This window comes from Boleophthalmus pectinirostris, unplaced genomic scaffold (genome assembly GCF_026225935.1).
Source record: "Boleophthalmus pectinirostris isolate CB_2022bp ecotype Guang Dong unplaced genomic scaffold, ASM2622593v1 HiC_scaffold_8, whole genome shotgun sequence".
Classification (NCBI taxonomy): domain Eukaryota; kingdom Metazoa; phylum Chordata; class Actinopteri; order Gobiiformes; family Gobiidae; genus Boleophthalmus; species Boleophthalmus pectinirostris.
Genome location: NW_026571515.1, coordinates 29,713,671 through 29,736,364, shown reverse-complemented (window position 1 = coordinate 29,736,364; position 22,694 = coordinate 29,713,671). Strand labels below are relative to the sequence as shown.

The following is a 22,694-nucleotide window of genomic DNA, read 5'->3' as shown; positions in this document are numbered from 1 at the left end:
TACTTCCAGAAGAAACCACTAGATGGGAGTGATAGAGAACAGGATATTGCTTGTGCACTAGGAAGATAAGATTAAAAGGAAATTGATACCAGCATTTCTGTGTAATAAAGTATCTATTTATGTAGTTCCATTGGAGGATATGGTTAAATGCATGTTATTGTAAGACTCTTATATTTATTCATAACCATCTTTTGGTCTTCATGCATTTAATGACAGTCTAGATAAGGGATAATAAAACAATTTCAATGGAGTAGAAATGCTATATCCTTTATATGTAGTTACCTACAGCCTATGTTAGTATTAAAGTGGGATGCCAGGATACACACAAGTACCTAGGATCTTGTGGAGTACCAGAGACCATTTCCTCTCTCTTATGACCAAATCACTCTGAGCACTTTGTTGGCTGTTACATAACCTACATGGATAGTAGTGTGGTGTGATGGAGGGGTAAGCAGTCAGGTGACCACCAGTATCATGCAAGTTCACTGCAGTGGAAATTCACTTAGATCAAAACTTGATTAATGTGTTTAATATACTGATCCAATACTTTTGCTAATTATTGATAAACAAGATTGACTGTCACACCTGCTTACAGCATGTGGTGCTTTGTGGTTAACAGTCTTACATTATTGCAGGGTTTTTGATAACATCACAAGATAAACTTGTAGAATTTACTTTAGAATTGAAAGAAAAAACTACATTTTTACATCTAAAAGTTCTTGGTTGGATAAACAGTCAGAATAATTGACTTTATCAATTGTATGTTATGAGATTGCACTTTTGTGGATTTTTGTTTTATGTACCTTGATTAAGCACGGGGAAACTGGCCCATTTCCTCCAACTAAAAGAGGAACATATTTTATATTGTGAAAAAAAATCGACCAGAACACATGCCAATATTATGCCTAATGCCCCCTATAACAGGCTATTATCATTCACATTAATGCATTTATTGACCTTATTGTGTGATGTGGTGTGAATACAATGCTTGCTTTAATGTCTGTAGAAAATGGTGATGATAGGAGGTGTTGGTATGGTCCCTGTACATGTGTATGATCTGTACATAGCTGAAGGCTGTTGTGTTGTGTGTAAAATGTGCACCGATTTAACTCTCTTCCTTCATTTTGTGTTAATCCCAGCGTGCAGCACATCTGCGTCTCCCCCACTCACGTGTGTGGACAGATGATCTGCATGGTTAGCCCCCCTCATCCTCCTCCCCTTTGCAAGCTTCCCCAGCTCTCCAGTCTTCATTCACTGTTTCATGCATTATTTTACACATCAGTAGTGTGCCACAGGAATGCTGTGGTTTAAAAATGCCCTTATATTTTATACAGTATGATGGATGCACAGGCACTTTGGACAGAGAATGCTAAATAGTAATTTTTTCCTGGTCACAAATTAATGCACTGTGAAAACAGAGGAGATTCCCTGCTCCAGGATATTTAAATCAGTTTGTTCTATCTGTTGCAGTTTGTTCTGTAATCTGAGAGGGTTCATTTTGCATGTAATGCATTCTAATGAAAAACATATACAGCACATTGATGCAGTTATATAGATAAAGGTGCACTATGTAACTTTTCCGGTTGATTATACACCATCCTCTTGTCTTCAAAGAAATACCCTACGAATGCTTTAGGTGGAATTTCTTATTTCAGTTATTTGTAATGGCACAGCATATATGAACCTTTAAGATGTAAAGATTTAAAGATTATAGCCAACGTGGCTATTTTCCACCTTTAGTCCTTTGGCATGTTGATGTCAAACAGTCTATAGGACAGGGAAAAGTACAGTAACAATCACAAAAGCAAAATCAGCACATTTACTATACATACAGTTATAAGAACAGTTAATTTGATGTTAGTTAAAAATTTAAGGTTAAAACAACAACACCTCAATATAAAAATATAATTTGTTAGAGATGGTGTAATATTTGACTGTCAGACAACCATTGTTTTAAAATTTTAGAATTTTTTTGTGTCCCACAGTATGCCATTAAACATACGTATCTATCTCCATGGGAGATAAGCAGTTGATGCTACCAGACCAAATTATAAGTCAGATCTGTGGAGAGGTATGTTTTTCAACGCAACACCTGTGATTAAATAAATGTAAAACAGATAAATTTAATCCCATACTGCAGGACACTCGAAGGAAAGCACCGTCATAATCCTTAATAAAATGCTATGACATGTGGAAAAACTTCATACTAAATGGGTTTTCAGTTTTTAAATTTTAGACAATATTTGACTATAACCTAAAGCGCAAAGTGGGGAGTAGGTAATCAGGTTTAATTGTAGACTCTAGGATATTGGTACGAATGGCTGTAGTAGTGTAAATATTAGAGCCAGGTTTTTTGTTGTTGTTGTGGTTGTTGTTGTTGTTTTTCTTTCAGTAGACCTACTTTTGTTTTCTTTTACTCACCTCACTTCTAGGCATGTTGCTATAGTCTCTAGCCTACCAAAATTAAGGTAGCCATTTCCTTATCGACACTGTAAATAGGCCAAGTAGATGAAGTATGGCTCAGTTAAAATGCCAAGTTATTCAGTTGCAGATTATCTCAGTTGTAGCAGTGGTTATTAACTTTACCAAATTAGCTATTACATATTCATGTCAAAGTGCAGTTGTGCTTGACCTACATTTGCGCAAATAAATCGGACCACAGACAAAACCGTCGTTGACAAAAATACTAGACTGAAAAGTTCTTAATGGCAAAGTTAGAGCCCTCCCTGCTATGACTTTAAATCACAAGAAATAAACTCCTCCCTCTTGAGTTGCTCTACTGTCAACTAAAAGAAAAAAGCCTCGTGCGTCGGAATGGCAAAACGACAATGTGCGTAAAGGATTTTGGCACGACGAAGAGTTTGTAAACCAGTTTTTGTTGTTGTTACAGATTTCTATCTAGTAAAACCGGGTGTTTGGTCTCTACTAGTCACGGTGAAGGCTCACACTGTTGGACTGATGGAAAGTGAGAGGAGAAAAGAGGTGGAATCCGTTCGCTCTGGCTCAAGCGCCGCGCACCGCTGGGGCAGCATGCATTAACGCAACTTTAGTTCGGCTAAAATGTAGTTAATCTCCGCTTCGTAGACAATGTAGTAAGTGTTCACGCTTTCATGTAGAGTATTCCTGACTCCGATATGTCTAATGAGGCGCCGAGTAAAAGCGCGGAATGGCTGCAACTCGAGTTGGAGTCCGGGGGCACTTCTTTGCTCCTGTTGGACTGCCGATCACACGAGCTTTATGAATCATCTCACATCGAGACCGCGATCAACCTGGCCATCCCGGGACTAATGTTACGGAGGTTCAAAAAGGGCAATATACCAATCCGGACTATCATATCCAACAACGAGGACAAGGAGAAGTTCCTAAAGCGATGCAAAACGGACACGATAGTAGTGTACGACGAGTGCACGGTGAACTGGCAGGAGAGTGGACCGCCGAGTGTTCTGGGACTACTGCTGCACAAACTCTGGGAAGACGGCTGTAAGGCGTACTACCTGGAAGGTGGGTAATATATGCACATGTCATTTAGAAACCAGAGTTAGTTGTACTTGACCATGTAACGTGAGTCAAAACAGCATGAGCTTTGGCAGTAGTTCACTCTTTTTCACTATACCCAATCTGTATTATTGTTATAAGGCTGTTAGGACACCAAATTTCTAACCTCTTCTCTATATTCTTATGAACTAATCTGTTAAGTGCGCTACAAGTGTGTCTGATTTGTTGTAGTCTTAGTACATGTATTACAAGGATATATATCTGCAATAGGCTACTAGTAAGCCTACTTGCTATAAGGCCATGAATATTATAGTCTTGTTAAAGTATCAGAACTTTTACTACACACTTTTATTTTCCCCTTTTCCCATTGGCTTATGAAGTGTCTCCCTGATAAAAGTTTGCGTCACTGAGATTCTTAATTAAAATTCCAAAATGGCCGCGCCATGTTTTGCTCCAGCAGGAACAGGCATGCATTTCATGAATGGTATTTGTCAGAGGACCTTGAGTTGGTTCAGTTGTGTCTTGAGATTTAACTCTTTAGGATTAAATAAGACTATACTGTATTATTTATTAGATTGATAGTGAAGAAAAAAACGTATATCCCCTCTAACTATGTGCTCTGACTTCTGTTCAGGTGGATTTCTAAAGTTCCACACAGAATATCCAGATCACTGTGAGACCCTCTTGGACAGTCCGTGTCCCACTTCTTCTCCTCCTCTATCTGTGCTGGGGTTCGGAAACCTCCGGATCAGCTCCGACTGTTCAGACGGAGAGTCGGACCGAGAACCCAGCAGTGCCACAGAATCAGAGGAGAGTCCCATACCCAACAATCAGCCGGCATTTCCTGTGAAGATACTGCCCTATCTGTACCTGGGCTGTGCCAAAGACTCCACTAACCTGGATGTCCTGGGCCAGTACAACATAAAGTACATCCTCAATGTCACACCCAACCTACCCAACATGTTTGAGCACGAGGGGCACTTCAGGTACAAACAGATCCCTATCTCAGACCACTGGAGTGAAAACCTGTCCCAGTTCTTCCCTGAAGCAATATCATTTATAGGTGAGTGAAGTAAAGTCTAGTTCTAACTATATATGTTTATGTTGTTAACAATGAAGTTACATTACACAGATTATCTAGTTCTCCACAGTCACATGTTTTACATATTATTTTACTGTGTTTCTTTTCATTCACAAACTCCCCACAGCTGCTCTGTAACCACAGGGCTTGTTTGTGTGCTATGGCTTTGTGTCATGAACTAGTTTTTGAAAGGTGTTAGTGGTGGAGCACCGGCAGCTGAAGGAAACACAGCTTCCGCCGCTGACTGTGGCTGTGTTCTACATAGACTCACATGTTGCAGCGCTAACACAGCCTCAGGCTCAAGCTCTTGTTTGGTTTACAGTTGTTTGCCCATGTCTGTCTGCAACAGGATATTAGACACATGACGCACTCTGTACATTCAGCGGTAAATGAGCTTTCTTGTTGCTAGCTTCCTGTTTTTGCATCCACAGCCAAGTAAACAAGAGTATTTCCTATGCATAGACCACTTTCTTCAGGAAACTAAAACACAATATGCTGACCACATTTCCTCTTGTCCCGACAGACGAGGCTCGGTCAAAGCGCTGTGGCATCCTGGTGCATTGTTTGGCGGGAATCAGCCGCTCGGTCACGGTCACTGTCGCCTATCTGATGCAAAGACTCAACCTCTCACTCAACGACGCATACGACTTTGTCAAGAGGAAAAAGTCCAACATTTCTCCAAACTTTAACTTCATGGGCCAACTGTTAGACTTTGAGAGGACACTGGGGTTGCACAGTCCTTGTGATAACCGCGCCACAGGCAAAGAGCAGCTGTTCTTCACCACCCCAACCAATCACAATGTCTTCCAGCTGGACACTCTGGAATCCTCATGAGGAACAATTATACAACTACATAATTAATTTGAGTTTGTCAGATCAAGCTAAAAGACAGTATGCCATGGCTATCCACCAAAAGGAAGAACATTGAATGAAGCTGTGTGCAGTCAATAAGCTTCACTTAACGCCTTAACACAGACATTTCTTTACAGGATTCTCAATATTCATAAATAATGGACATTTTCGGTAACTTTTCTATAATATCTTGGATGTTTGTGACAACGACTGTTATATGCTTTTGACCAGCTGTCAAGTATATAGACTATGTTTTGGTATTTTCAATATTAATATGCCTTGATTGTCCAATGGGAGGCTTGGGCCAGTCCAATTGTTTAACAGGGGACCAATCATGGATATTATAATGGTACTGAATGAAATGAGCTTACATAATCAGGCCTTTTAATTGTAATCCAGTACAGTATTGGTCCATGCTTATGTGTATGATTATTATGGAAGTTGCTGTCTAAGCATTACCCAAATTTACAATGTTGCCATTATTAGTATTTTATATGCACTTCTTGGACCACACTATTGCAACTATGGCCTTGAGTTGAACATAACAAGCTTTGAAATAATGCATCATTCAGGGTGGAGTACAAAATAGGATGGGCTGTTACCATGAATGACAGTAACAAAGATGTAATACTTATTATAGAGAAAACGGATGTTCACATATGTTTAACAAAACCTTTGCAGCTACACTTTCTTTGGCACAAAAGCATTAAGGGAAACAAAGTTGATTCATTCTCTACTTGTATCAAAACAAATAGATGAGAGGAAGAAAGCTAATTTGGCTAATCTGTTCATACCTCACACATTTTCAGGGATTTTTATACAAACTTCTCGTCACAGCCTCTTCACATTCATTCAAGAGCTGTTTGTTTCCTGTTTGTAAAGATGTACATAAAACATGGTTGCTATAGGGAATGTTTTCTCACTAAGGATGTGAAAATTGCCCTGTCTGACCAACTCTGTAAAGTATATAAAACTAAATGTCCAAGACATTCTGTACAAGTTTATACAACAAATATAATGTATATTTTTACTTGAAGATGCCTCCTTGTTTTTTTAATAGAAACTAAAATTGTCTCTCTAGCATTTGTGAATCAGGATTGTGAGAACTTGTGATTCAACATCCAAAACGTGACCTGAAAACGCTTATAGAGATACATTTGTTTACTTCTTTACAAAACATTGTAAAGAAGTAAGCAAAAAAGACCCAGATAAGTTGTTGTGAAGGAATACTTCTGAATGAATATTAAGTTTAATTTATTAGTAACTTGAATATAGAGTAGATGTCATAACTAGACATTTATTATGATTTAGAAGAATCAATAATTTTGAAAAAGTGAAAAATAACAAAGTTTGATTTAAAATAGCCCCATGGTATATTTATGTGTATTAGGCAGTGTCTTTGTATTTTTGTGGTTTTCTATCTTGCTCAAATTCAAGAATTTGACATTCAGCGTTGGAGCTGGACAGTGGTGAGTACATATTTTTTCTGTGCGACCTGGGGCTGTAGGTGTGGTCCCTTGTCTGTTTTTTTGTTGATGCTTGCTTCCTGTCTCCCACAGGCCTTTGACACAGACACAAGTGACAGGGCCAGATCTGTCAATAGCAGAACGCAGACACACCCACGGCCAGTCACTCAAACAGGGGGAGAGGAAGAAGATGACACAGCAGCCTGTTTTCTACATACACAAGTCTGCAAGTCTGTCATACTGTCACTGTCTGCAACTTTCGAAGTCCTAATGATCTGTCAGCAACACACAAGCATTAGACATAGAAAGATCTACATTTACACTTATTTCATATGTGGTTTTTAAAGTAATATCCTGTGAAGATAACATTTGGTGTGTCAGCAAAAGAGGAAATTAATGTTCCTTTTTAGCATTAACACCCTTGTGACATATTGATCTGACTAAATTACTTGTGTTAAAAAAGACATTAATTATACAAGAAAAGTCCCTCTTTAGTTATCCTTATTATCGTACTATTCATCAAATAACATTTTTTGTTTAATTACAGCTTGTTCTATTTGGATGTTCAGGTAATCAATGAGCGTGTTTTGATTTGTGCGGTAGACTTACTCTACTTTAACTATATAACTACATCAAAGTGCTGCATAATCTTTCACTTGCTTGTCTCCATTTATTCAATTAGAATATTAATTTTCCTTAACTTTTATTCAGTAGAGGCAATTCCTGGACTGAAATTATCCAAATCATTGTAGTGAAAGTGTATGGAGTTTAAAAAAAACAGTGGAGCCATTCCTCTATTACCACATGGTGGAACTGAGTGTTTTTTGTTTGAGAGAAGAATACAGCATAAATATGCAGGGTTTGTGTGTTAAATGTGTGAATGAAAGAAAACTAAACTCCAGGTATGTTTTTGATGAGGAAATCAGTCCAGATCAGTCCTGTCCTGGACTGGACTGGTGGTGTCACCCAAATGTGTCTAGGGTTAGGGTTAGAGACAAATAATGATTTACTGTGGAACAATTCCAGATAAAGCAATAAAATATCCATGGAGACCAGGAGGTGAGAGACCCTCAATGAGAAAAGTTACATAGGGCACTTTAAATGCAAGTGCATACATTGATGACTGTATTTGGATAGATAACTCCAGACAGACATAAATATTTTACAAAGTGGGTTAAATACTTGTTAAACTTTCTATCAGTTCATGCTCCAATTACCAGCTGGTTGGATTCTGTGCCTTAAATGCAGCACTGATCCACTGTGAGCTCTGCCTTTGAAGATGACTGAGAATATTTGAGTGGGTTCAAACTAGAAATGTTCAATTTTTATTGCAGCGGAGTGGTGTGTGCATGAAGGGACTTGCCATAGCAGCACCTTGCAGCCAGTGATAATAAGAGCCGTGTTGAGTAATGGGCCAGCATGACTGAACCTGGCCAGCCACATACCTGCCGGGCAAAACCTATGATTAGGCCTAAAAGACACCCACGATATGAAGCTGTGAGGCTGCTGCTACAGGAGGCAGCTAAGCATTAATCACACAGGTGTTGTCTGTTATTACTGCTGTATACACTGTGGAGCATGTACAAAAGAGCCTCGTGCACTCAAATACCAATTATTTCAGTCACATAGCAACCTCTCAAACATTTATTTTCACTGGGAACCATTTCCGTGCAGCTGTTTTTAAGATCTCTTGGCATCCTGTGCGCCTCACCTGAAATTTAAGCTCAGGCATTTCCATGACATAATAATTTTATCTGCTAGAGCTTGCTTCAAAGTCACACTGTGGGGTCCTTGTAAATATTTTATGTTTTTTGAGTCATTCATTTAATTTTATATACCTATTTATTAACTGTTTGATAATGGGAAAGATAGTAGGGCGGTGTTTTTGTGATTACTTGTAAAGGAAGGTGGAGGATAGTGCCAAGTCAGCACAAGTTTGTAGGAAGCAGATGTGCATGAAACTGACCGGATTTTGGCTTTAGAGGAAGGAGGGGCAGTGTCTTATTTACACCGGGCCTGTTGTGTTTGTGTGGGAGAATGTGCGTGGTGCTTCTGAAGTGACAAAGCTGAGCTCTAATCACATTCTAGTGTTCTGATCATTGTGAGAAGAAACAGGTACAATTCAGAATGCTTTCATTCACACCACCTTATGTAATACTGTACAATGTGACCAGCTTTATTAAACCTATATTTGAACTACTGTCAGGAAATGGCTCAAGTATAGTGTAGTGTAGTGTAGCTGTAATGATTTAAAATATGACTTTACAGTACACCCTTAGGCAAAAGTTCAAATCCATCTGCTTTATGGGGGAGGTATGGCTATTCATAACTGCAAACGTTAACAAATTGTATGATTAATACAATAAAGGATGATTAATACAAGGATAAAGATTTTTAGCATTAGATTACAAACTTGAGCATTGTTTCTTATCACAGAAATTTGCCAACCTCAGAAAACATTTTCAGTAATGTAAACAAGGTACTCCAAAAGGCCTTAATATTTTTTTAACTACTTAATTACAGTGTTCTTATTAAATAAATAAATACATATAGGACTAAACCAGCAAAGGTTTGCTCAGTAGCACCAGAACAATCCCAACATGGTACCTGTCCCACAGTTTGAAAACCACTGCCCTATTTAATGTCAGATCAGTCAGACCATATGTAGCCATAATAATACTGTATATTTATAGTGGACTTGAGTAACTGGACAACTATCCCTTTAATCTAACACAGTTTATAGTTTATTTACAAGACCATGTATAAATTCTATCATGTAGTGGGAAAACATGTTGCTTGTAATCTTTTGATCACTGTTGGGATAATTTGCTTCCAAAAATCCCAGTATCCCAGTGTTGCAGTGCACAGCCAAAGAAAGTAATCCTAATCTGACTATTTGGCCAAATGTGTGACATCACCGTGCTGCTGAATGAGGGATGACATCATGTCCACTGAGACGTCTCTGCTCCTCTCCTCTGGACCAGAATGCACTCACGCTCTAACTATTCAACAGGCTAAAACTAAACCATGGGGCTATGTATATCTGTATTGTAACGCTGGCTACGCTGTTTCCGGTTGTTGGGGATTACCAGTAGATTCTATTAGGCCTTGAATCATACCACAGGCAACTGAGTGGTTTTACTATTGCTCAGTTGCCAAGTCAATACATTTTATATATTGGAATTGGTTATTTCCTACAAATAATTAAAGAAAGTGTATACATTTAAACTTTCATCAGTGCTTTAAATAGAAAAATAAATTAAAATTAAATTTTTTTTTTTAAGATCTGGCAAAGGTCATGACAAAGGGCCCTGATTATGTTCTTGTAGTTCGGGGGTAAATGCTGCTTATATTCATTCTGTTTATTATCATTTAATACACTACTGACATAACTTGATTATTTTCCAGAGATAGATATGATATCTATAAAATTATGCAAGAAAAGGTATTATTAATGGTGTGCTATGTAACTAAGCAAATTTAATGCCATATTGTGGAACATTACAGAATCAAAGCAAAACAATATCTGGAGACAAGCAGATGGCAGGCTCTACACACGTTACATAGTGCATCTCTTTTTCTTTAGCTGAATTATGTCTTAACTTTAAATGTATTTGATCCAAATTCACCACCTAAACAAATTTGTCTTAGATACTTGACTTTGTGAACAAGAACAGGAAGCATGTTATCATTTCAGGAACTTGCTGCTGATAAACTTATCACACAGACCGTCACAAAGTCCTCCTCCAAACTCTGAAGAAACAGTAGTTAGCGCGGGACAAGTGCGAGTTTTGGCAAAGCCTTTACTGGGTCATGAGTAAAGCAGAGCCACATGGAATAGTGGCAGAGTGGAGCAGCCATCTGTCAACACCAGAAGTCCTCCGATCTGTGGCCAACTCCTCCGTCGTGTAACGCACTCACCCAGCACATGAACAGGCAGATTTGTTGAGTTTAATCGAATCAAAAACACGATTTGCAGAGTTGTAATAGGCTTGGTGCTGAGCAAAGGTCATGTGTCTGTCATATGTTTGTGTTTGGGGGGTACACAGGGAACAGGGGGACCATCTTGTAGTCAGCAGTTCTTTTCACACTCAGACATATGTTGTTGAATGCACAGCCGGAGCCAAAGTCAGTGTGCTGTGGACTGCTCCAAGTGAAGAGAGAGGATAATGATGTCATTCTCAGTGGACATGACTGCGGAGACCGATGAGGACTATGCATTTGTGCATCTGCTCCTTAGTTGTCTCAGGTTTTATGTGTTTATGTTCTTGAGTAGTGCACAGATTTTTTGAAGGTTAAACTCTTCTCACATACCAAAATATTGTGAAAATATGGACATGACATGTGTGTATATTTGAATGAGTTTTTTACCCTACTGTTTTGTTTAAACTGCATATTTTCATCATGTTATTGTGTTCTCTGACCAGCATTTCGCCTTTGACACGAGGAACATGTTCCCGTCAGTCTTTTACACAGAAGTTTTCCTTTTACATGTGTAAAAATAGACAAACCCACTGGTGGTACATTAAACAGAACAATTGCTGTCATTCATGTGAATGAATGAATAGTTATTGTGGATTCTGAGAATCCTGTGTCTTTTAGGCCTGCTCTGAGTAGGCCTTTATGACCCAGTGAGAAGGAACAGTACTTCAGTGTTCTCCTCACTACAAGTGGGACGGAGCATCACCATACAATATTCGGCCTGTTCAACTTGATTTGTGCTTCCAGTGTTCCACTTCCTCTGTGTATTTATGGCAACAACAACAACAACAACAACAACAACAACAACAACAACTAATCATCCATCCAAAAAGTAAAATGACAAGAAATAAATATGTGTTTCTCAGTAATGTATTTGGCTCACTACATTTTTTTTTAGAGAAGAAATACTAGTAATGTCTTTGTAACTTGTGTTTTGAAATGTGCTAAAACCTTGCAATCTTAATGAGCCTAACCTGATTAAATAAAGGTTAATGAATAATGAATAAATAAATATTACTTATACAAAGCAATAACACTTAAATGAGAAGTTATGCAGTTACATTGTCATTACTTCTAATTAGATTTGGAGCTCTTCCCGCCATCCACTCATGACCTACATAGAGTCCCAGCTGACAGTACGTGTAGATCATTCATGAACACGCGTCCATGCAGTTTATGCTTTTGTGCTTGTGAAGAGATTTCCAGAAATGGGCCTTGATATCCGGTGTTGGACCAGAGCCAGGGCCATGTGATGCAGAGAAGCCAGAAAAACAGGAATCCTTTAAACCCAAAAGCCCTGGCGCACACACGCTCTCCGGGCATGTGTGGGCGGTGGAGATGAGCTGTGAACGGCTGTATGGTCTGAAGCGTGTCCGGGGTATTCCTTACTCTTCCGGGGATTTTATGATTCTTTTATGAAGCTATAAATCATTCTAAGCTGCCCAAATATTGAGAAAGCCCACACTGGTTTGGGGAAGCTTTGTAACAGAGGTTAAGACAATTTAATGGTTGGGCTGTTCATATGTGATCTCAGACAAATGGGTGATTTATGGAATCATGTCTGTAGATAACAGAGGTAAGAGTAAGAGTGAATTATGTGTTTCAGGAGGAAGCTAGGAAACTGAAGTTTGAATGTGTAGTAAATAATTAAGACACCAATTAAAAGTGCTTTACTAAACCACTCCTTAAGCAGGAATACACCATTGTTCGTGTAAAATGTAACAGCTGAACAAAATGGCCTCTAATGTCTCATATGTGGCCATACTGCCTTGTCAACACCTGATCTTATCTGATCTCAGAAGCTAAGCTAAGCCAGGTTAGTGTTTGGGTGGGGGACTACTAGGTACCACAGAGGGGAAGCAGTGGCTGTTGCTGTGTACAAGACACTTCACCTACCTTGACCTGTAAGGTGGTGTACAAGTGACTAGTGTTGGTCAAAGGAGGCGATGGCACAAACTGGCAGCCTTGCTTCCATGAGTCTGCCACAGGGCAGCTGTAGCTACAGTGGAAGCTCACCACCACTGAATGTGGAGTGAATGAATAATATAAATTATGTAAAGAGCTTTCATGTCATGAGAAGTTATATGTAAATCAGTTACATTATTATTATTATTACATGTCTCAACAGAACTGGTGATAACCATTCAGCTCAGATTGGTGGATCACTGATGGAATAGTTTCATTAACTCCTTACTTTTGTGAGTAGTTCAGTGTAGTTAATTTTGATCTCCATCGATTATAGAAGAAAGTTATACTACAACATATTTGTTATGCAATTTTATTTAATCAACATGTTTGAAACGAATAGTCTCCATGATTGGTAAATCTATGGTTGTAGATTTTATTCTCAAATCTAACTGTCTCCAAATACTTGCCGTCTTATCTTACTACTTATCAGTGCTTGCCAACCTATTAACCCTTCTCTTGACAAAGGGCATAGATAAGTATTGCGTAGTACCAGGAAGCAGGTGCCCTATTTACCTGTGCCTGTGAGAAGTACTTTGTCAGCTCATAACCGTAGTGTTATTAACCGCAAGCATGAGTCATCTACAGGCCTTCCTTATGTAACCCTCTTCTCCACCCAGTTTGCCACTCCCCAGATTCATTCACACTCTGCCCGCTTAGTTACCACTGCTACGGCCCTGCCTTTCATTGATGCCTCCCTACTAGTGTTCACCCCTATCCACACTAAGGCAATCTAATTTGTGCCATAGTAAATCACTGTCCAACTCTATATAAAGACGCACAGGCTATTAAGTAGGCTATAGTCAGGTAATTTGTGTCTTACATTGACACTGAATAATAAGGATTTGATGAATGGTGATCCATGGTGCGTTGGTAATAAGGAGGAAGAGAGAGAGAGACACACACACACACACACAGAGATGGCAGCGTGTGTGTCGTCAGCCTGACATTGACGTCACCACGCTGGTAAAAAAAAAAAAAATACTCCCATTCAAGTTGTCTAAAGCTTTAATCTGTTTGTGTATTCATTGCAGTCGCCACAATGAATGGGGATAAATGAAGCCAAAATACAGTTAGTGATTCCCATGCAGGCCCTTTCTTTATGTAACAACACTATATAAGTTCCATTAATTACTAAAACTGCTTATGTACAGCAAACTATATTGCCGATTGAGCATTATGTTTGGCAGTTATTAATTCAGGAGTGAGAGTGTTCGACCGTTTGACATACTATACTGCCCCCAACAATGGAACTATGTTTATGCTTTCTTGGCGACATCCAGTGGGCAATGCGTAAACTGCACCATTAAAAAAACTCCAAAATAACCTGAGAATTGTCTCTACAGTCAGAAAATGATTGTACATTTTTGTGTGTGTTATAAAAACTGAAAATCTGCTGTGTAATTTAATACTTGTTGAAAGCTTGGAGTAACTTTATTCCTAAAGCGAGGTTAGAATGAGAGGTGAAATAACTATAGCTCGGTCTAATCTCTTTGCGCTGTCGCTACACCCTTTATTTGGATGAAGGAATGTGATTGTCAACTGCTGTGGGTCAATCCAGATCCCCTAACATGGGCACTAACATGATTAGACTGAAATAGCTCGCCTCAATAGACACCGTAACTGGACACTAACGCAGTAACCTTGAATAGTTGACATGACTGAAGCACAATAGGAAATAAATATAAAATCTGAGAATGGAGTATTGTTTAAAGCTGCTCTGTGTAACTTTTCTGGTGGAGGGTTAGTCACACTTGCCTCCATGAAAATGTTACTGCTCTGCCTTGAATGTTCCACAGTATGCCATTAGATTTATCAATTTTGCATTTGTTCACTTAAATGTATTATTTATTTCTCCAAATAAATGCATTTGTACTTTGAACAAGCTTGTTTTTTCCCTAGATCTGACCTGTAACTTGACCAACCCAACAAAGCAATAACATCTCCATGGAGAGCAGGTGGCTGACCAAAAAGTTACATAGTGCACCTTTAAAAGAAAGAAAAGAGAGAATTTAGTGACAAAACAAAAACTCAAATGCATTGACAAATGTATATAATTTTATTATAGACATTTTGGTAGAAATATGCAGGGAATAAAAGGTGGAGGGAAGCACCTTCATACACTAACCAAATTACAACATTATAATTTTTTAATCAGGAAACCAAGACACATTTACACAAATCCAGGGAAAGATCAAACACTAATCAGACAGGGGGAACAGTGCACAATATACATTAACCTTCACAGGAGAGATGCATTGTGCCAGGAACAGCACGTGCTGATTTCCACCTGTAGTCTAATTGTATATTTTATAATAATAATTACTATATAATACTAAAATTATAGTTACAAACTGTATTTACAACAATGCAAGAAGATGGTACAAAAAATAACATTATTTCTTGCAAAGTCGGTCTGAGGTTTTCATCAACAGCATTTGAGCATTGAGGTTCTGCTTTTCCACAGATGAAGTCCCAGAGAATTACAAAAATAAGGATGTGGAAGGCCCTGTGCTGTCCGATTACTCAACTCCTTTCATGAACTCCAAGAATTCTGGGAGGAAAAGTCATTTAGCAGTTTGGTCAAATGAGCTGTGAACATAAATCTTGTGGGACAGTGATAAGGCAGATTTCATTAAGCGAGCTTCTTACCGTCGTAGTCGATTTTGCCGTCGTTGTTCTTGTCTCCGTCCTTCATCAGTTCCTCGATGTCGTCCTCGGTAATGGCTTCTCCTGTTGATTCCAGCATCATTTTCAGCTCGTCCAGGTCAATGTACCCATCTGCATTTCTGAAATAAGCAACGTAATGTAATATTGGGCAGTATAATATGCAATATTGCCATATCATATTTCTTTAATATCTGACCATTTTAAGATAGCAAGTTTAGCAGCATATCCATTTGAAATTCTGTATACAGTTCTCCAACTTTAGTTGTATAGCACATTTCATTTTATAAACAAGGCAATGTTTTCAATGTTTTGCACATAGTAGAGTTGCAAAAATGTACAATGTAAAATGCTATACCTTTTGAATGTTCAATTGAGAACACATTTTCATTTGAGACCTTAATGTGATTACTATTTTCTAATATATTTAGTTTATCAATATTGTGTTGGCAACAGAATCCACTTGTACAGCATTGTGTTAATATAATGCACAACTGTACAATGTACAGAATAGTGAACTGTGTACAGAATACACTCAATATACGTGCTGAAGTATATGGGATTTATTTTTATATGAAAAGACATATAGCATGACTTCCTCCCTTTGATGCTAAGACAAGGTGTCTGGACTACACAGTGTGGGCGTTTGAAATGTCTACCGCTGTCAAAAACATTAAGAACAGAACTGCACAGAACTGCTTTTAGTCCTCTGACTTTTTGGTGACACACACGACACATGCAGGGAATGTGGTGACTGTTATTGTCCTGCCTTTTATAATTACATTGTTTTCTTGTACAGCAATTTTTGTATCAGTACTTATACAGTTTACAGTATGGAAGGATGATTCAACTTCCATCAATTGTTTACTATTGATGCAAGCTGAACCAAGATCACTCAAATACAAACTATATGCCTTAAGGATATATCAATAAGAAGCATTTCTATATTACCCTCTATACACTATTGCAATAGATTTTATATTTCAGTATTATTGGACATGAGATTTGGATTGTTACATTAACAGTTTCTGACAGTGTGCCTACTACGAGGTGACCAATATAATTCTGACAAATGTTTCGATTCCACAATTACAACTGAATGCGCAACATAATGGGATTTTTTCATAATACAAAATAATGCAAACTTTATTCTTATAATGTGCTCTCATATTAATTCTGATATAGCTCTAGATCATTCTAAAACTATTCAGGAAAGGTTCAACATGGTCCTTTTTGTGTTTTTTCTTCAGTATTGATACTTACTTTAGTTTCTTAATATCCAAGTATTGTTTTTTTGACAGCCCTAATATCTAATACTTCAAGCTTCAGTTGCAATCTACATGCTTCCCCAACAGAACTATATCCACGTTACACTAAAAGTCATCTTGGAGCAACAAGTGTGTAAGTTGGACACAAACTTACTTGTCGAACATGCGGAAGAGCTCGGCCAGTTCCTCCTCAGATTTGCCCTTGCTGTCGTCCTTCATGCATCTCACCATCATGACAAGGAATTCATCAAAGTCTACTGTGCCACTCCCTACAGGCACAACACAGGCCCAATTTAATGCACCATCAGACACAATAAGGTAATACAATACTGTACAGCAGACACATATGTTTCTTGTGAAAGAATACAACAAGAATATGTGAATTGTCCTTTTGTGGTAATTCTCAACTCAAATAAAAGGGATGGGGGACTATGTAACTTTTCTGGTGGGGAGGGTCTGTCATCACTTGTCTCTCACTTGTATTATTGCTTTGAACATCAATTCTTACTGTGCAGAGAGTCACCTCTCTGATTATTCCTAGGCGAGTCAGATGGCCCATCTGATGCACTAGTTTTATTGTACAGCTTGGATAATGACAAATAATGCGATTTGTCTTTAGAAATTATTATAACCCACAGATGTAAATCACAGCATGTTGACTGAACAATGGTACTTCTTATACAATCTAATATTGTTTGATATCTGATCTGCACTGAGTGATGGGAACCTGTATGATATCTGATATGGGACGTGACACTTGATATTCTGTACCATCTTCATCCACCTCGTCGATCATCTCCTGCAGCTCCTCTGGTGTGGGGTTCTGGCCCAGCATCCGCATCACCTTCCCCAGCTCTTTGGTGCTGATGCAGCCGTCCTCTGCATCCTGAACGAAGATGTCAAAGGCCGCCTTGAACTCTGGGAAAAATACAGGAAAATATGGAAAATAAGTAAAGATAGGTAAGTGCAACTCATTAATAAAACATTACAATATAAAGATGTTGTCTTACATACCATTTTTCTGTTCATCTGTCAGCTGCTCAACCTGTGAAAAGCAACAGATAAGAGCCAGATAACAATTTACATTTTATCATTACCATATACACTACCATATATTATATCCATATTAATTTCCATATACTGTCTTTAAATTGTAAAGTCATCTGCTTTTTCTGAAAGTTAACACTTCAATGTGATTGGTTAATCACACCTGTCACTCACTCAGAATCTGAGTGAGAAAAAAGTGTTTATTTGAGCAGACAGCTGCATTAAATAGAGAAATAGCCAATGAATGGTATGATGAAATGACTAAAATAGTAGATTGTCACAGGGATGAGATCACGATTCAATTTCTATCACCATATCGCCCAGCCCTCATTAACAGTACTGAGGAGACACCTGCCGATGGTTTCAGCTTTCTGTTTATAGGTGCCATTTTGACAATTTTTGACCATTCAAAAGATATAAGAATAGTTTGGAAATATTAATCACTATGGCAACAGTGGTAGCTTTTTATCACTATGAAACCTAAACTTAGATTTCTGCAGGTTTTGTACAAATTCATAAGCTTGGATGAAAGAAGCAAAGATCTTACATTTAGAACCCAGTCCAAACTCCTATAAGAAACATTATATTTATATTAACTTGTGAGCGCACTTTATACATTATTAATTTATTGTCATCATAAGAATGTGCTATAAATGTTTTTGGTAAATGTTTAAAATAGATATGATCTTTTTTCCACTTAAGTTAAAACACTGAAGTACCTTGAGTAAAGATTTAAAGTTAGAGGTGTCTGACACAATACAGACAGGACCAGTGCTCTGCTTCCACAGCCAATCAGAGAAGGAGTTAAAAATAAACGATAGCAGGATCAAGACCCACCGATAAAGCACACAATACACAGTGCTTTAAATTAGCATAGCAGCGGATAGGACCCAACAATGGAGCAGTAATCCTAGAAAAGCTACCACGAATGAGAGAGGGAGACAGCTGCTTATGTAAGAGTTATTGTCTGTCCACTACTATAAATTAAATATACACGCCCCTGTGGTGGTGATGATATATGAAAAGAACCATCTAAACAAACACATGTAATGCACATTCCTACTGCTTTTGAACTGCCCGTCAGCCGCACTCTGCTTTGGCTATGTGAGCACAGTGGACAGCATCGCAGGCTCACAGATAATACTGGCATCCAGCCGTTGGGGGGGTTATCTAAACCTGCAGCCCCTTCTTTGGCACCAGAAACACAGGACCACAGAGGCGTCCGAGCAACTGCGCCAAAATTAGCCAGGTCAGAGCCGGATGGGACCATTTGAAGTCGTGAATGAGACCTGTCCTGTTACTGACCTCCTGAGTGGCTCCTATTGGTCTTGATAGGGCTCAAGAGGGAGGCAGAGGAGAGACGTATATGGAGAGGCTTGTTTCATATTAGCTAGTGATGGAGGCAATGTGCTGGCCGCGTCAACAGGGATTTAGCAGCTATTCAAGTCATGTTTGATGGGAGAGCAACAAATGACAGCCAAGTCATAAACAAGTTGCCAAGCTTTGACACAATAAACTATATTAAGGTGAGTTAGAAGGTGAATAATGTTATAATGGATCAAAAGGTTAAAGGTTATCATATTAAAGTCAAATTACTTCAGAATTCAAATTTTAAAAAGTTAGGATGTCAAACAAAACAAAAGCATAATTTTTTTTCTCTCAGATGACATACCGCAGCCTTGTAGATGTCATTCATGTTGGCGGCTCGTGGCTATCTGCACCGATGGAGTCCTGGCACAGAGGGCGTGAAGGCACTGTCCGGCAGGGAGCAGAGTCCTGGCCTGGTCTTACCCAGCTTATATACCCCCAAACCCCCAAGCAAGTGCTCTCTAGTCCCTCCCTGGTTGACCCCTCCATTGGAGCCTCAGCGTGTGTGCGTCTGTGTATGTGTGTCATTTGGCCAATCTGTCACAATCACCGAGCTCAGATAAAAATGCGGCAGCTCTTTGGGGGCATACTTGGGAATGGAATGGGGCGAGCGGGGCGTGCATAGGGAGGCCTAATCTCCAGGGAGAGGCTTGGAGAGACACTCAACATTCCTGCAGACCAGAGCTGGAGACGTGGACCGTGGGTGCGGTGGTGGAGTGTCTGTGATGTGATAAAGGCAGGACAGAGGCAGTGAAAGATGAGTGAGGTGTTAACACATGGTTCACGAGCTTTCAAATCCAGGCACAAAGTCAGAGCTCCACACGTGGGCATTCATTAAAAAGCAACTTGGTTCAACACAGCTACAGATGCCAAGAGTCAGGAGGCTGAATCAATACAAGAACATTTCAGTCTGAATAGTGAGCATTTTCCATTGGGGTAATATAGTATAGTATTTCTCACCTTTCTGTTGTGGCTATGTTGACACTTGAGAGCCGTGACCTAATTATGAGTAATAAATCATCAAGATGCATTGTTGTTCATTCATTTTTATGGCATTATCAGAGAAAAGTGTAGCGCTCCTCATGACTTTGAGAGTGAACTATAATCTGATGGGCCTATAGTCTTAATACTACAAGTACTAGTACATCTATAGTAAAAATTTGGCCAGTTCATCATATGGTAACTGATCACTGTTTGAAATTAAATGAAGTACCTAGTCTGAAAGAACTAAATAGCCTATACAATTAAGAGTAAGGTACAATAAGACATTAAGGTTTTATAGTTTAGCCTTGTGTTCACCATCTTCATGATGGATTAAGAAAAACACACAAAGCTTTTGTTTTCTAAAATAAAACAACTTGTATGTACTAATATATGTTAAGTGCAGTATGTGTTTTTAAAATATACACTCATGCATGCAATGTAGGCATGTGGTGCATAATTTTTATCTGAAATTATATGAAAATATGCTTGCTTATTTTGAGATCCTCTTACAATTTTGAGCCAAACAGAAACTCAGTCAGCAGAGGGTGCTGTTTGCTACATATACTAAATTAAATTGTTGCGCAAGACTGCCTCCAGAAAGCCAATTTATCAACAGTGGGGTAGGTGAGAAATCTGGGTCAAACAAACCAAACACTGGCAGACACATTTAAATTGAATTGTGCACAGTGTTAGATTCTGCCGCATTTTTAATTCACTTCTGAAACAAGGCCATCTCAATCAGTTGACAACAGGATTCACACACACACATGCACACACACAGCACGCGGTGCACGTGGTGGCAGGCTTTCCAAGTGACGAGTGATCATGCTGCTTTATAATGGGATGCTAATGGGGACTGGCACAGCTTACAAGCCTCATACAAGCACCCAGCGCTGGGCAGAGGGGGCGCACACTGCACAACATACATGTCCTGGGCTCTGACAAAAAGCCCCCAAAAGCAACTCTGTCACACACTGCACTAAGGAGGTGAGGAGGGGGCAGTGCAGGTTTGGTACTGCTTGCCCTTGTGTGTTTTCTTAGTAATGTGTCACAACTGTAGAGTAAAAAAAAAAAAATCCACACATGGTGGTGCGTTCTCGATGGTTGCTGGTATTCTAAAGGGAAATGAATCATCATCAGATGAAAGCCAGAGCATGCTGATGAGTTCATGGTCACTCAGACACAAAGAAGTCAGAGGAGAGAGGCTGGTGCCAGGTGAGATGGGCAGCTTGGTAGGGAAGCAATGTACATGACACAGATACAGGCACATGTGGGTTTCAGTACTTTCTGGTTACATTATATTGACTTGCATTCTTTTCCTGGAGGCTGATCCTAACCTTAACAAGCACGACTTGTCAAACCTATTTTAACCCATATCTGAACTTTAAACCATGTTGTTGACCTAATAAAAAAGCATTTACATCACATGAACCTGATTTCTGTCCCTATAAGGAAGGCAGGTCTGAATGATTTGAGTGTCTATGCAGACTTTAGTCCCCCCTGTGTGATAAATACCAAACCGTACACACAAGTACACACTGTAGCTGGCACTTGCATCAAAGAAAAGCATAAGGAGTGCTGTTTCATTGGAGCTCTCCACCAATTTCCTTTTACACAGGAAGGCTGACGAAAGAGCCAGCCATCTCCTCCACACAGCGCAATCAGACAGCGCATCTCAAATCCACAATTCACCACACACCGCTTTTTGAGGGGTTGCCATAGAAACTCTGCTGGGTAGTAGCGGGCAGAAAATGAAAGAGATGAGCGGGGCTATTTCCCCCTCCACCTCCTGCACTGTTCCCTGCCACCACATTTTGTCCTCAGAGCCTCTGGTATATGTTGGCTTTTCTGTGTGATACGTTTGCATACAAAACGAATGTGCAGCGCTGGTTCAACTATATTTGGGCTAAGTCAAATCAGGGAGCAACAGAAATAGAGGACCCTTCTCTTCATAGGTAATTATGCACTTATAATTTACACAGGATTTATTATTCATATGACCAGTCTTTCTTTCCAGGAAATTGAAATAATGGTCACCTTAAATATACTGAGCGAGCAGTGGGTGAAAAAGCTGAAGGCAGAGTGTCATGGCGGCGGCGGTGAATGAGCTGGACTACATTGGTGAAGATCCACTACTATATGTGGCATACATCATGTCATGGTGAATAGTGCTGCAGATCAGTGACTGTCTTGACATGCAGCTGAGCTTGGAGCCAGGGTCGTAGCTCTGCTTCTCCTCCCCCCGTGTCCTTACCTCGCTGATTGCTGAGGAGAGGAGGGGAGAGGGAAGGTGGTGGTGGTGGTGGTGATGGGGGGGGGCAGGCTGTCAGCCTTTTTCTGTCTCTATTCTCCTTCACCATCTATTTCTCTTCTCGTTCTGCCGTCTATTGATGACCAACCTGTCAGCAGCTCCTGTTGTGGCAGCCTGCGCAAGCTCTGCTCATGACTGATACACAATGTTTTTTCACTGAAAGCCTCTATGACCAGAGAGCTGTTTGAGGGAGGCCCACTCTCTCAGTG

General features: G+C 39.4%; 2 protein-coding genes across 2 annotated transcripts; one reads left to right on the top strand and one right to left on the bottom strand.

Moving 5' to 3' along the window:
* Positions 1-2,776: 2,776 nt before the first annotated feature.
* On the top strand, positions 2,777-6,464 carry LOC110164666 (dual specificity protein phosphatase 7-like). The gene is made up of 3 exons (XM_020929754.2): positions 2,777-3,501; positions 4,130-4,558; positions 5,100-6,464. The coding sequence occupies exons 1-3, from the start codon at positions 3,135-3,137 to the stop codon at positions 5,408-5,410; spliced, it is 1,107 nt and encodes a 368-aa protein (XP_020785413.1). The 5' UTR covers positions 2,777-3,134; the 3' UTR covers positions 5,411-6,464.
* Positions 6,465-14,880: 8,416 nt separating this feature from the next.
* On the bottom strand, positions 14,881-19,621 carry tnnc1a (troponin C type 1a (slow)). The gene is made up of 6 exons (XM_020929767.2): positions 19,495-19,621; positions 17,790-17,820; positions 17,547-17,693; positions 16,930-17,044; positions 15,493-15,629; positions 14,881-15,394 (listed from the first exon to the last, which is right to left on the bottom strand). The coding sequence occupies exons 1-6, from the start codon at positions 19,516-19,518 to the stop codon at positions 15,363-15,365; spliced, it is 486 nt and encodes a 161-aa protein (XP_020785426.1). The 5' UTR covers positions 19,519-19,621; the 3' UTR covers positions 14,881-15,362.
* Between the last annotated feature and the right edge of the window lie 3,073 nt (positions 19,622-22,694).

What these genes read in the sequence shown, in the direction of transcription:
- LOC110164666 (XM_020929754.2), top strand. Translation starts at nt 3,135, where the DNA reads ATGTCTAATGAGGCGCCGAGTAAAAGCGCGGAATGGCTGCAACTCGAG. An exon ending in TAAGGCGTACTACCTGGAAG is followed by an intron (nt 3,502 to 4,129) that starts GTGGGTAATATA and finishes ACTTCTGTTCAG; the next exon opens with GTGGATTTCTAAAGTTCCAC. An exon ending in TGAAGCAATATCATTTATAG is followed by an intron (nt 4,559 to 5,099) that starts GTGAGTGAAGTA and finishes TTGTCCCGACAG; the next exon opens with ACGAGGCTCGGTCAAAGCGC.
- tnnc1a (XM_020929767.2), bottom strand. Translation starts at nt 19,518, where the DNA reads ATGAATGACATCTACAAGGCTGCG. An exon ending in ATGACATCTACAAGGCTGCG is followed by an intron (nt 17,821 to 19,494) that starts GTATGTCATCTG and finishes TGCTTTTCACAG; the next exon opens with GTTGAGCAGCTGACAGATGA. An exon ending in GACAGATGAACAGAAAAATG is followed by an intron (nt 17,694 to 17,789) that starts GTATGTAAGACA and finishes TATTTTTCCCAG; the next exon opens with AGTTCAAGGCGGCCTTTGAC.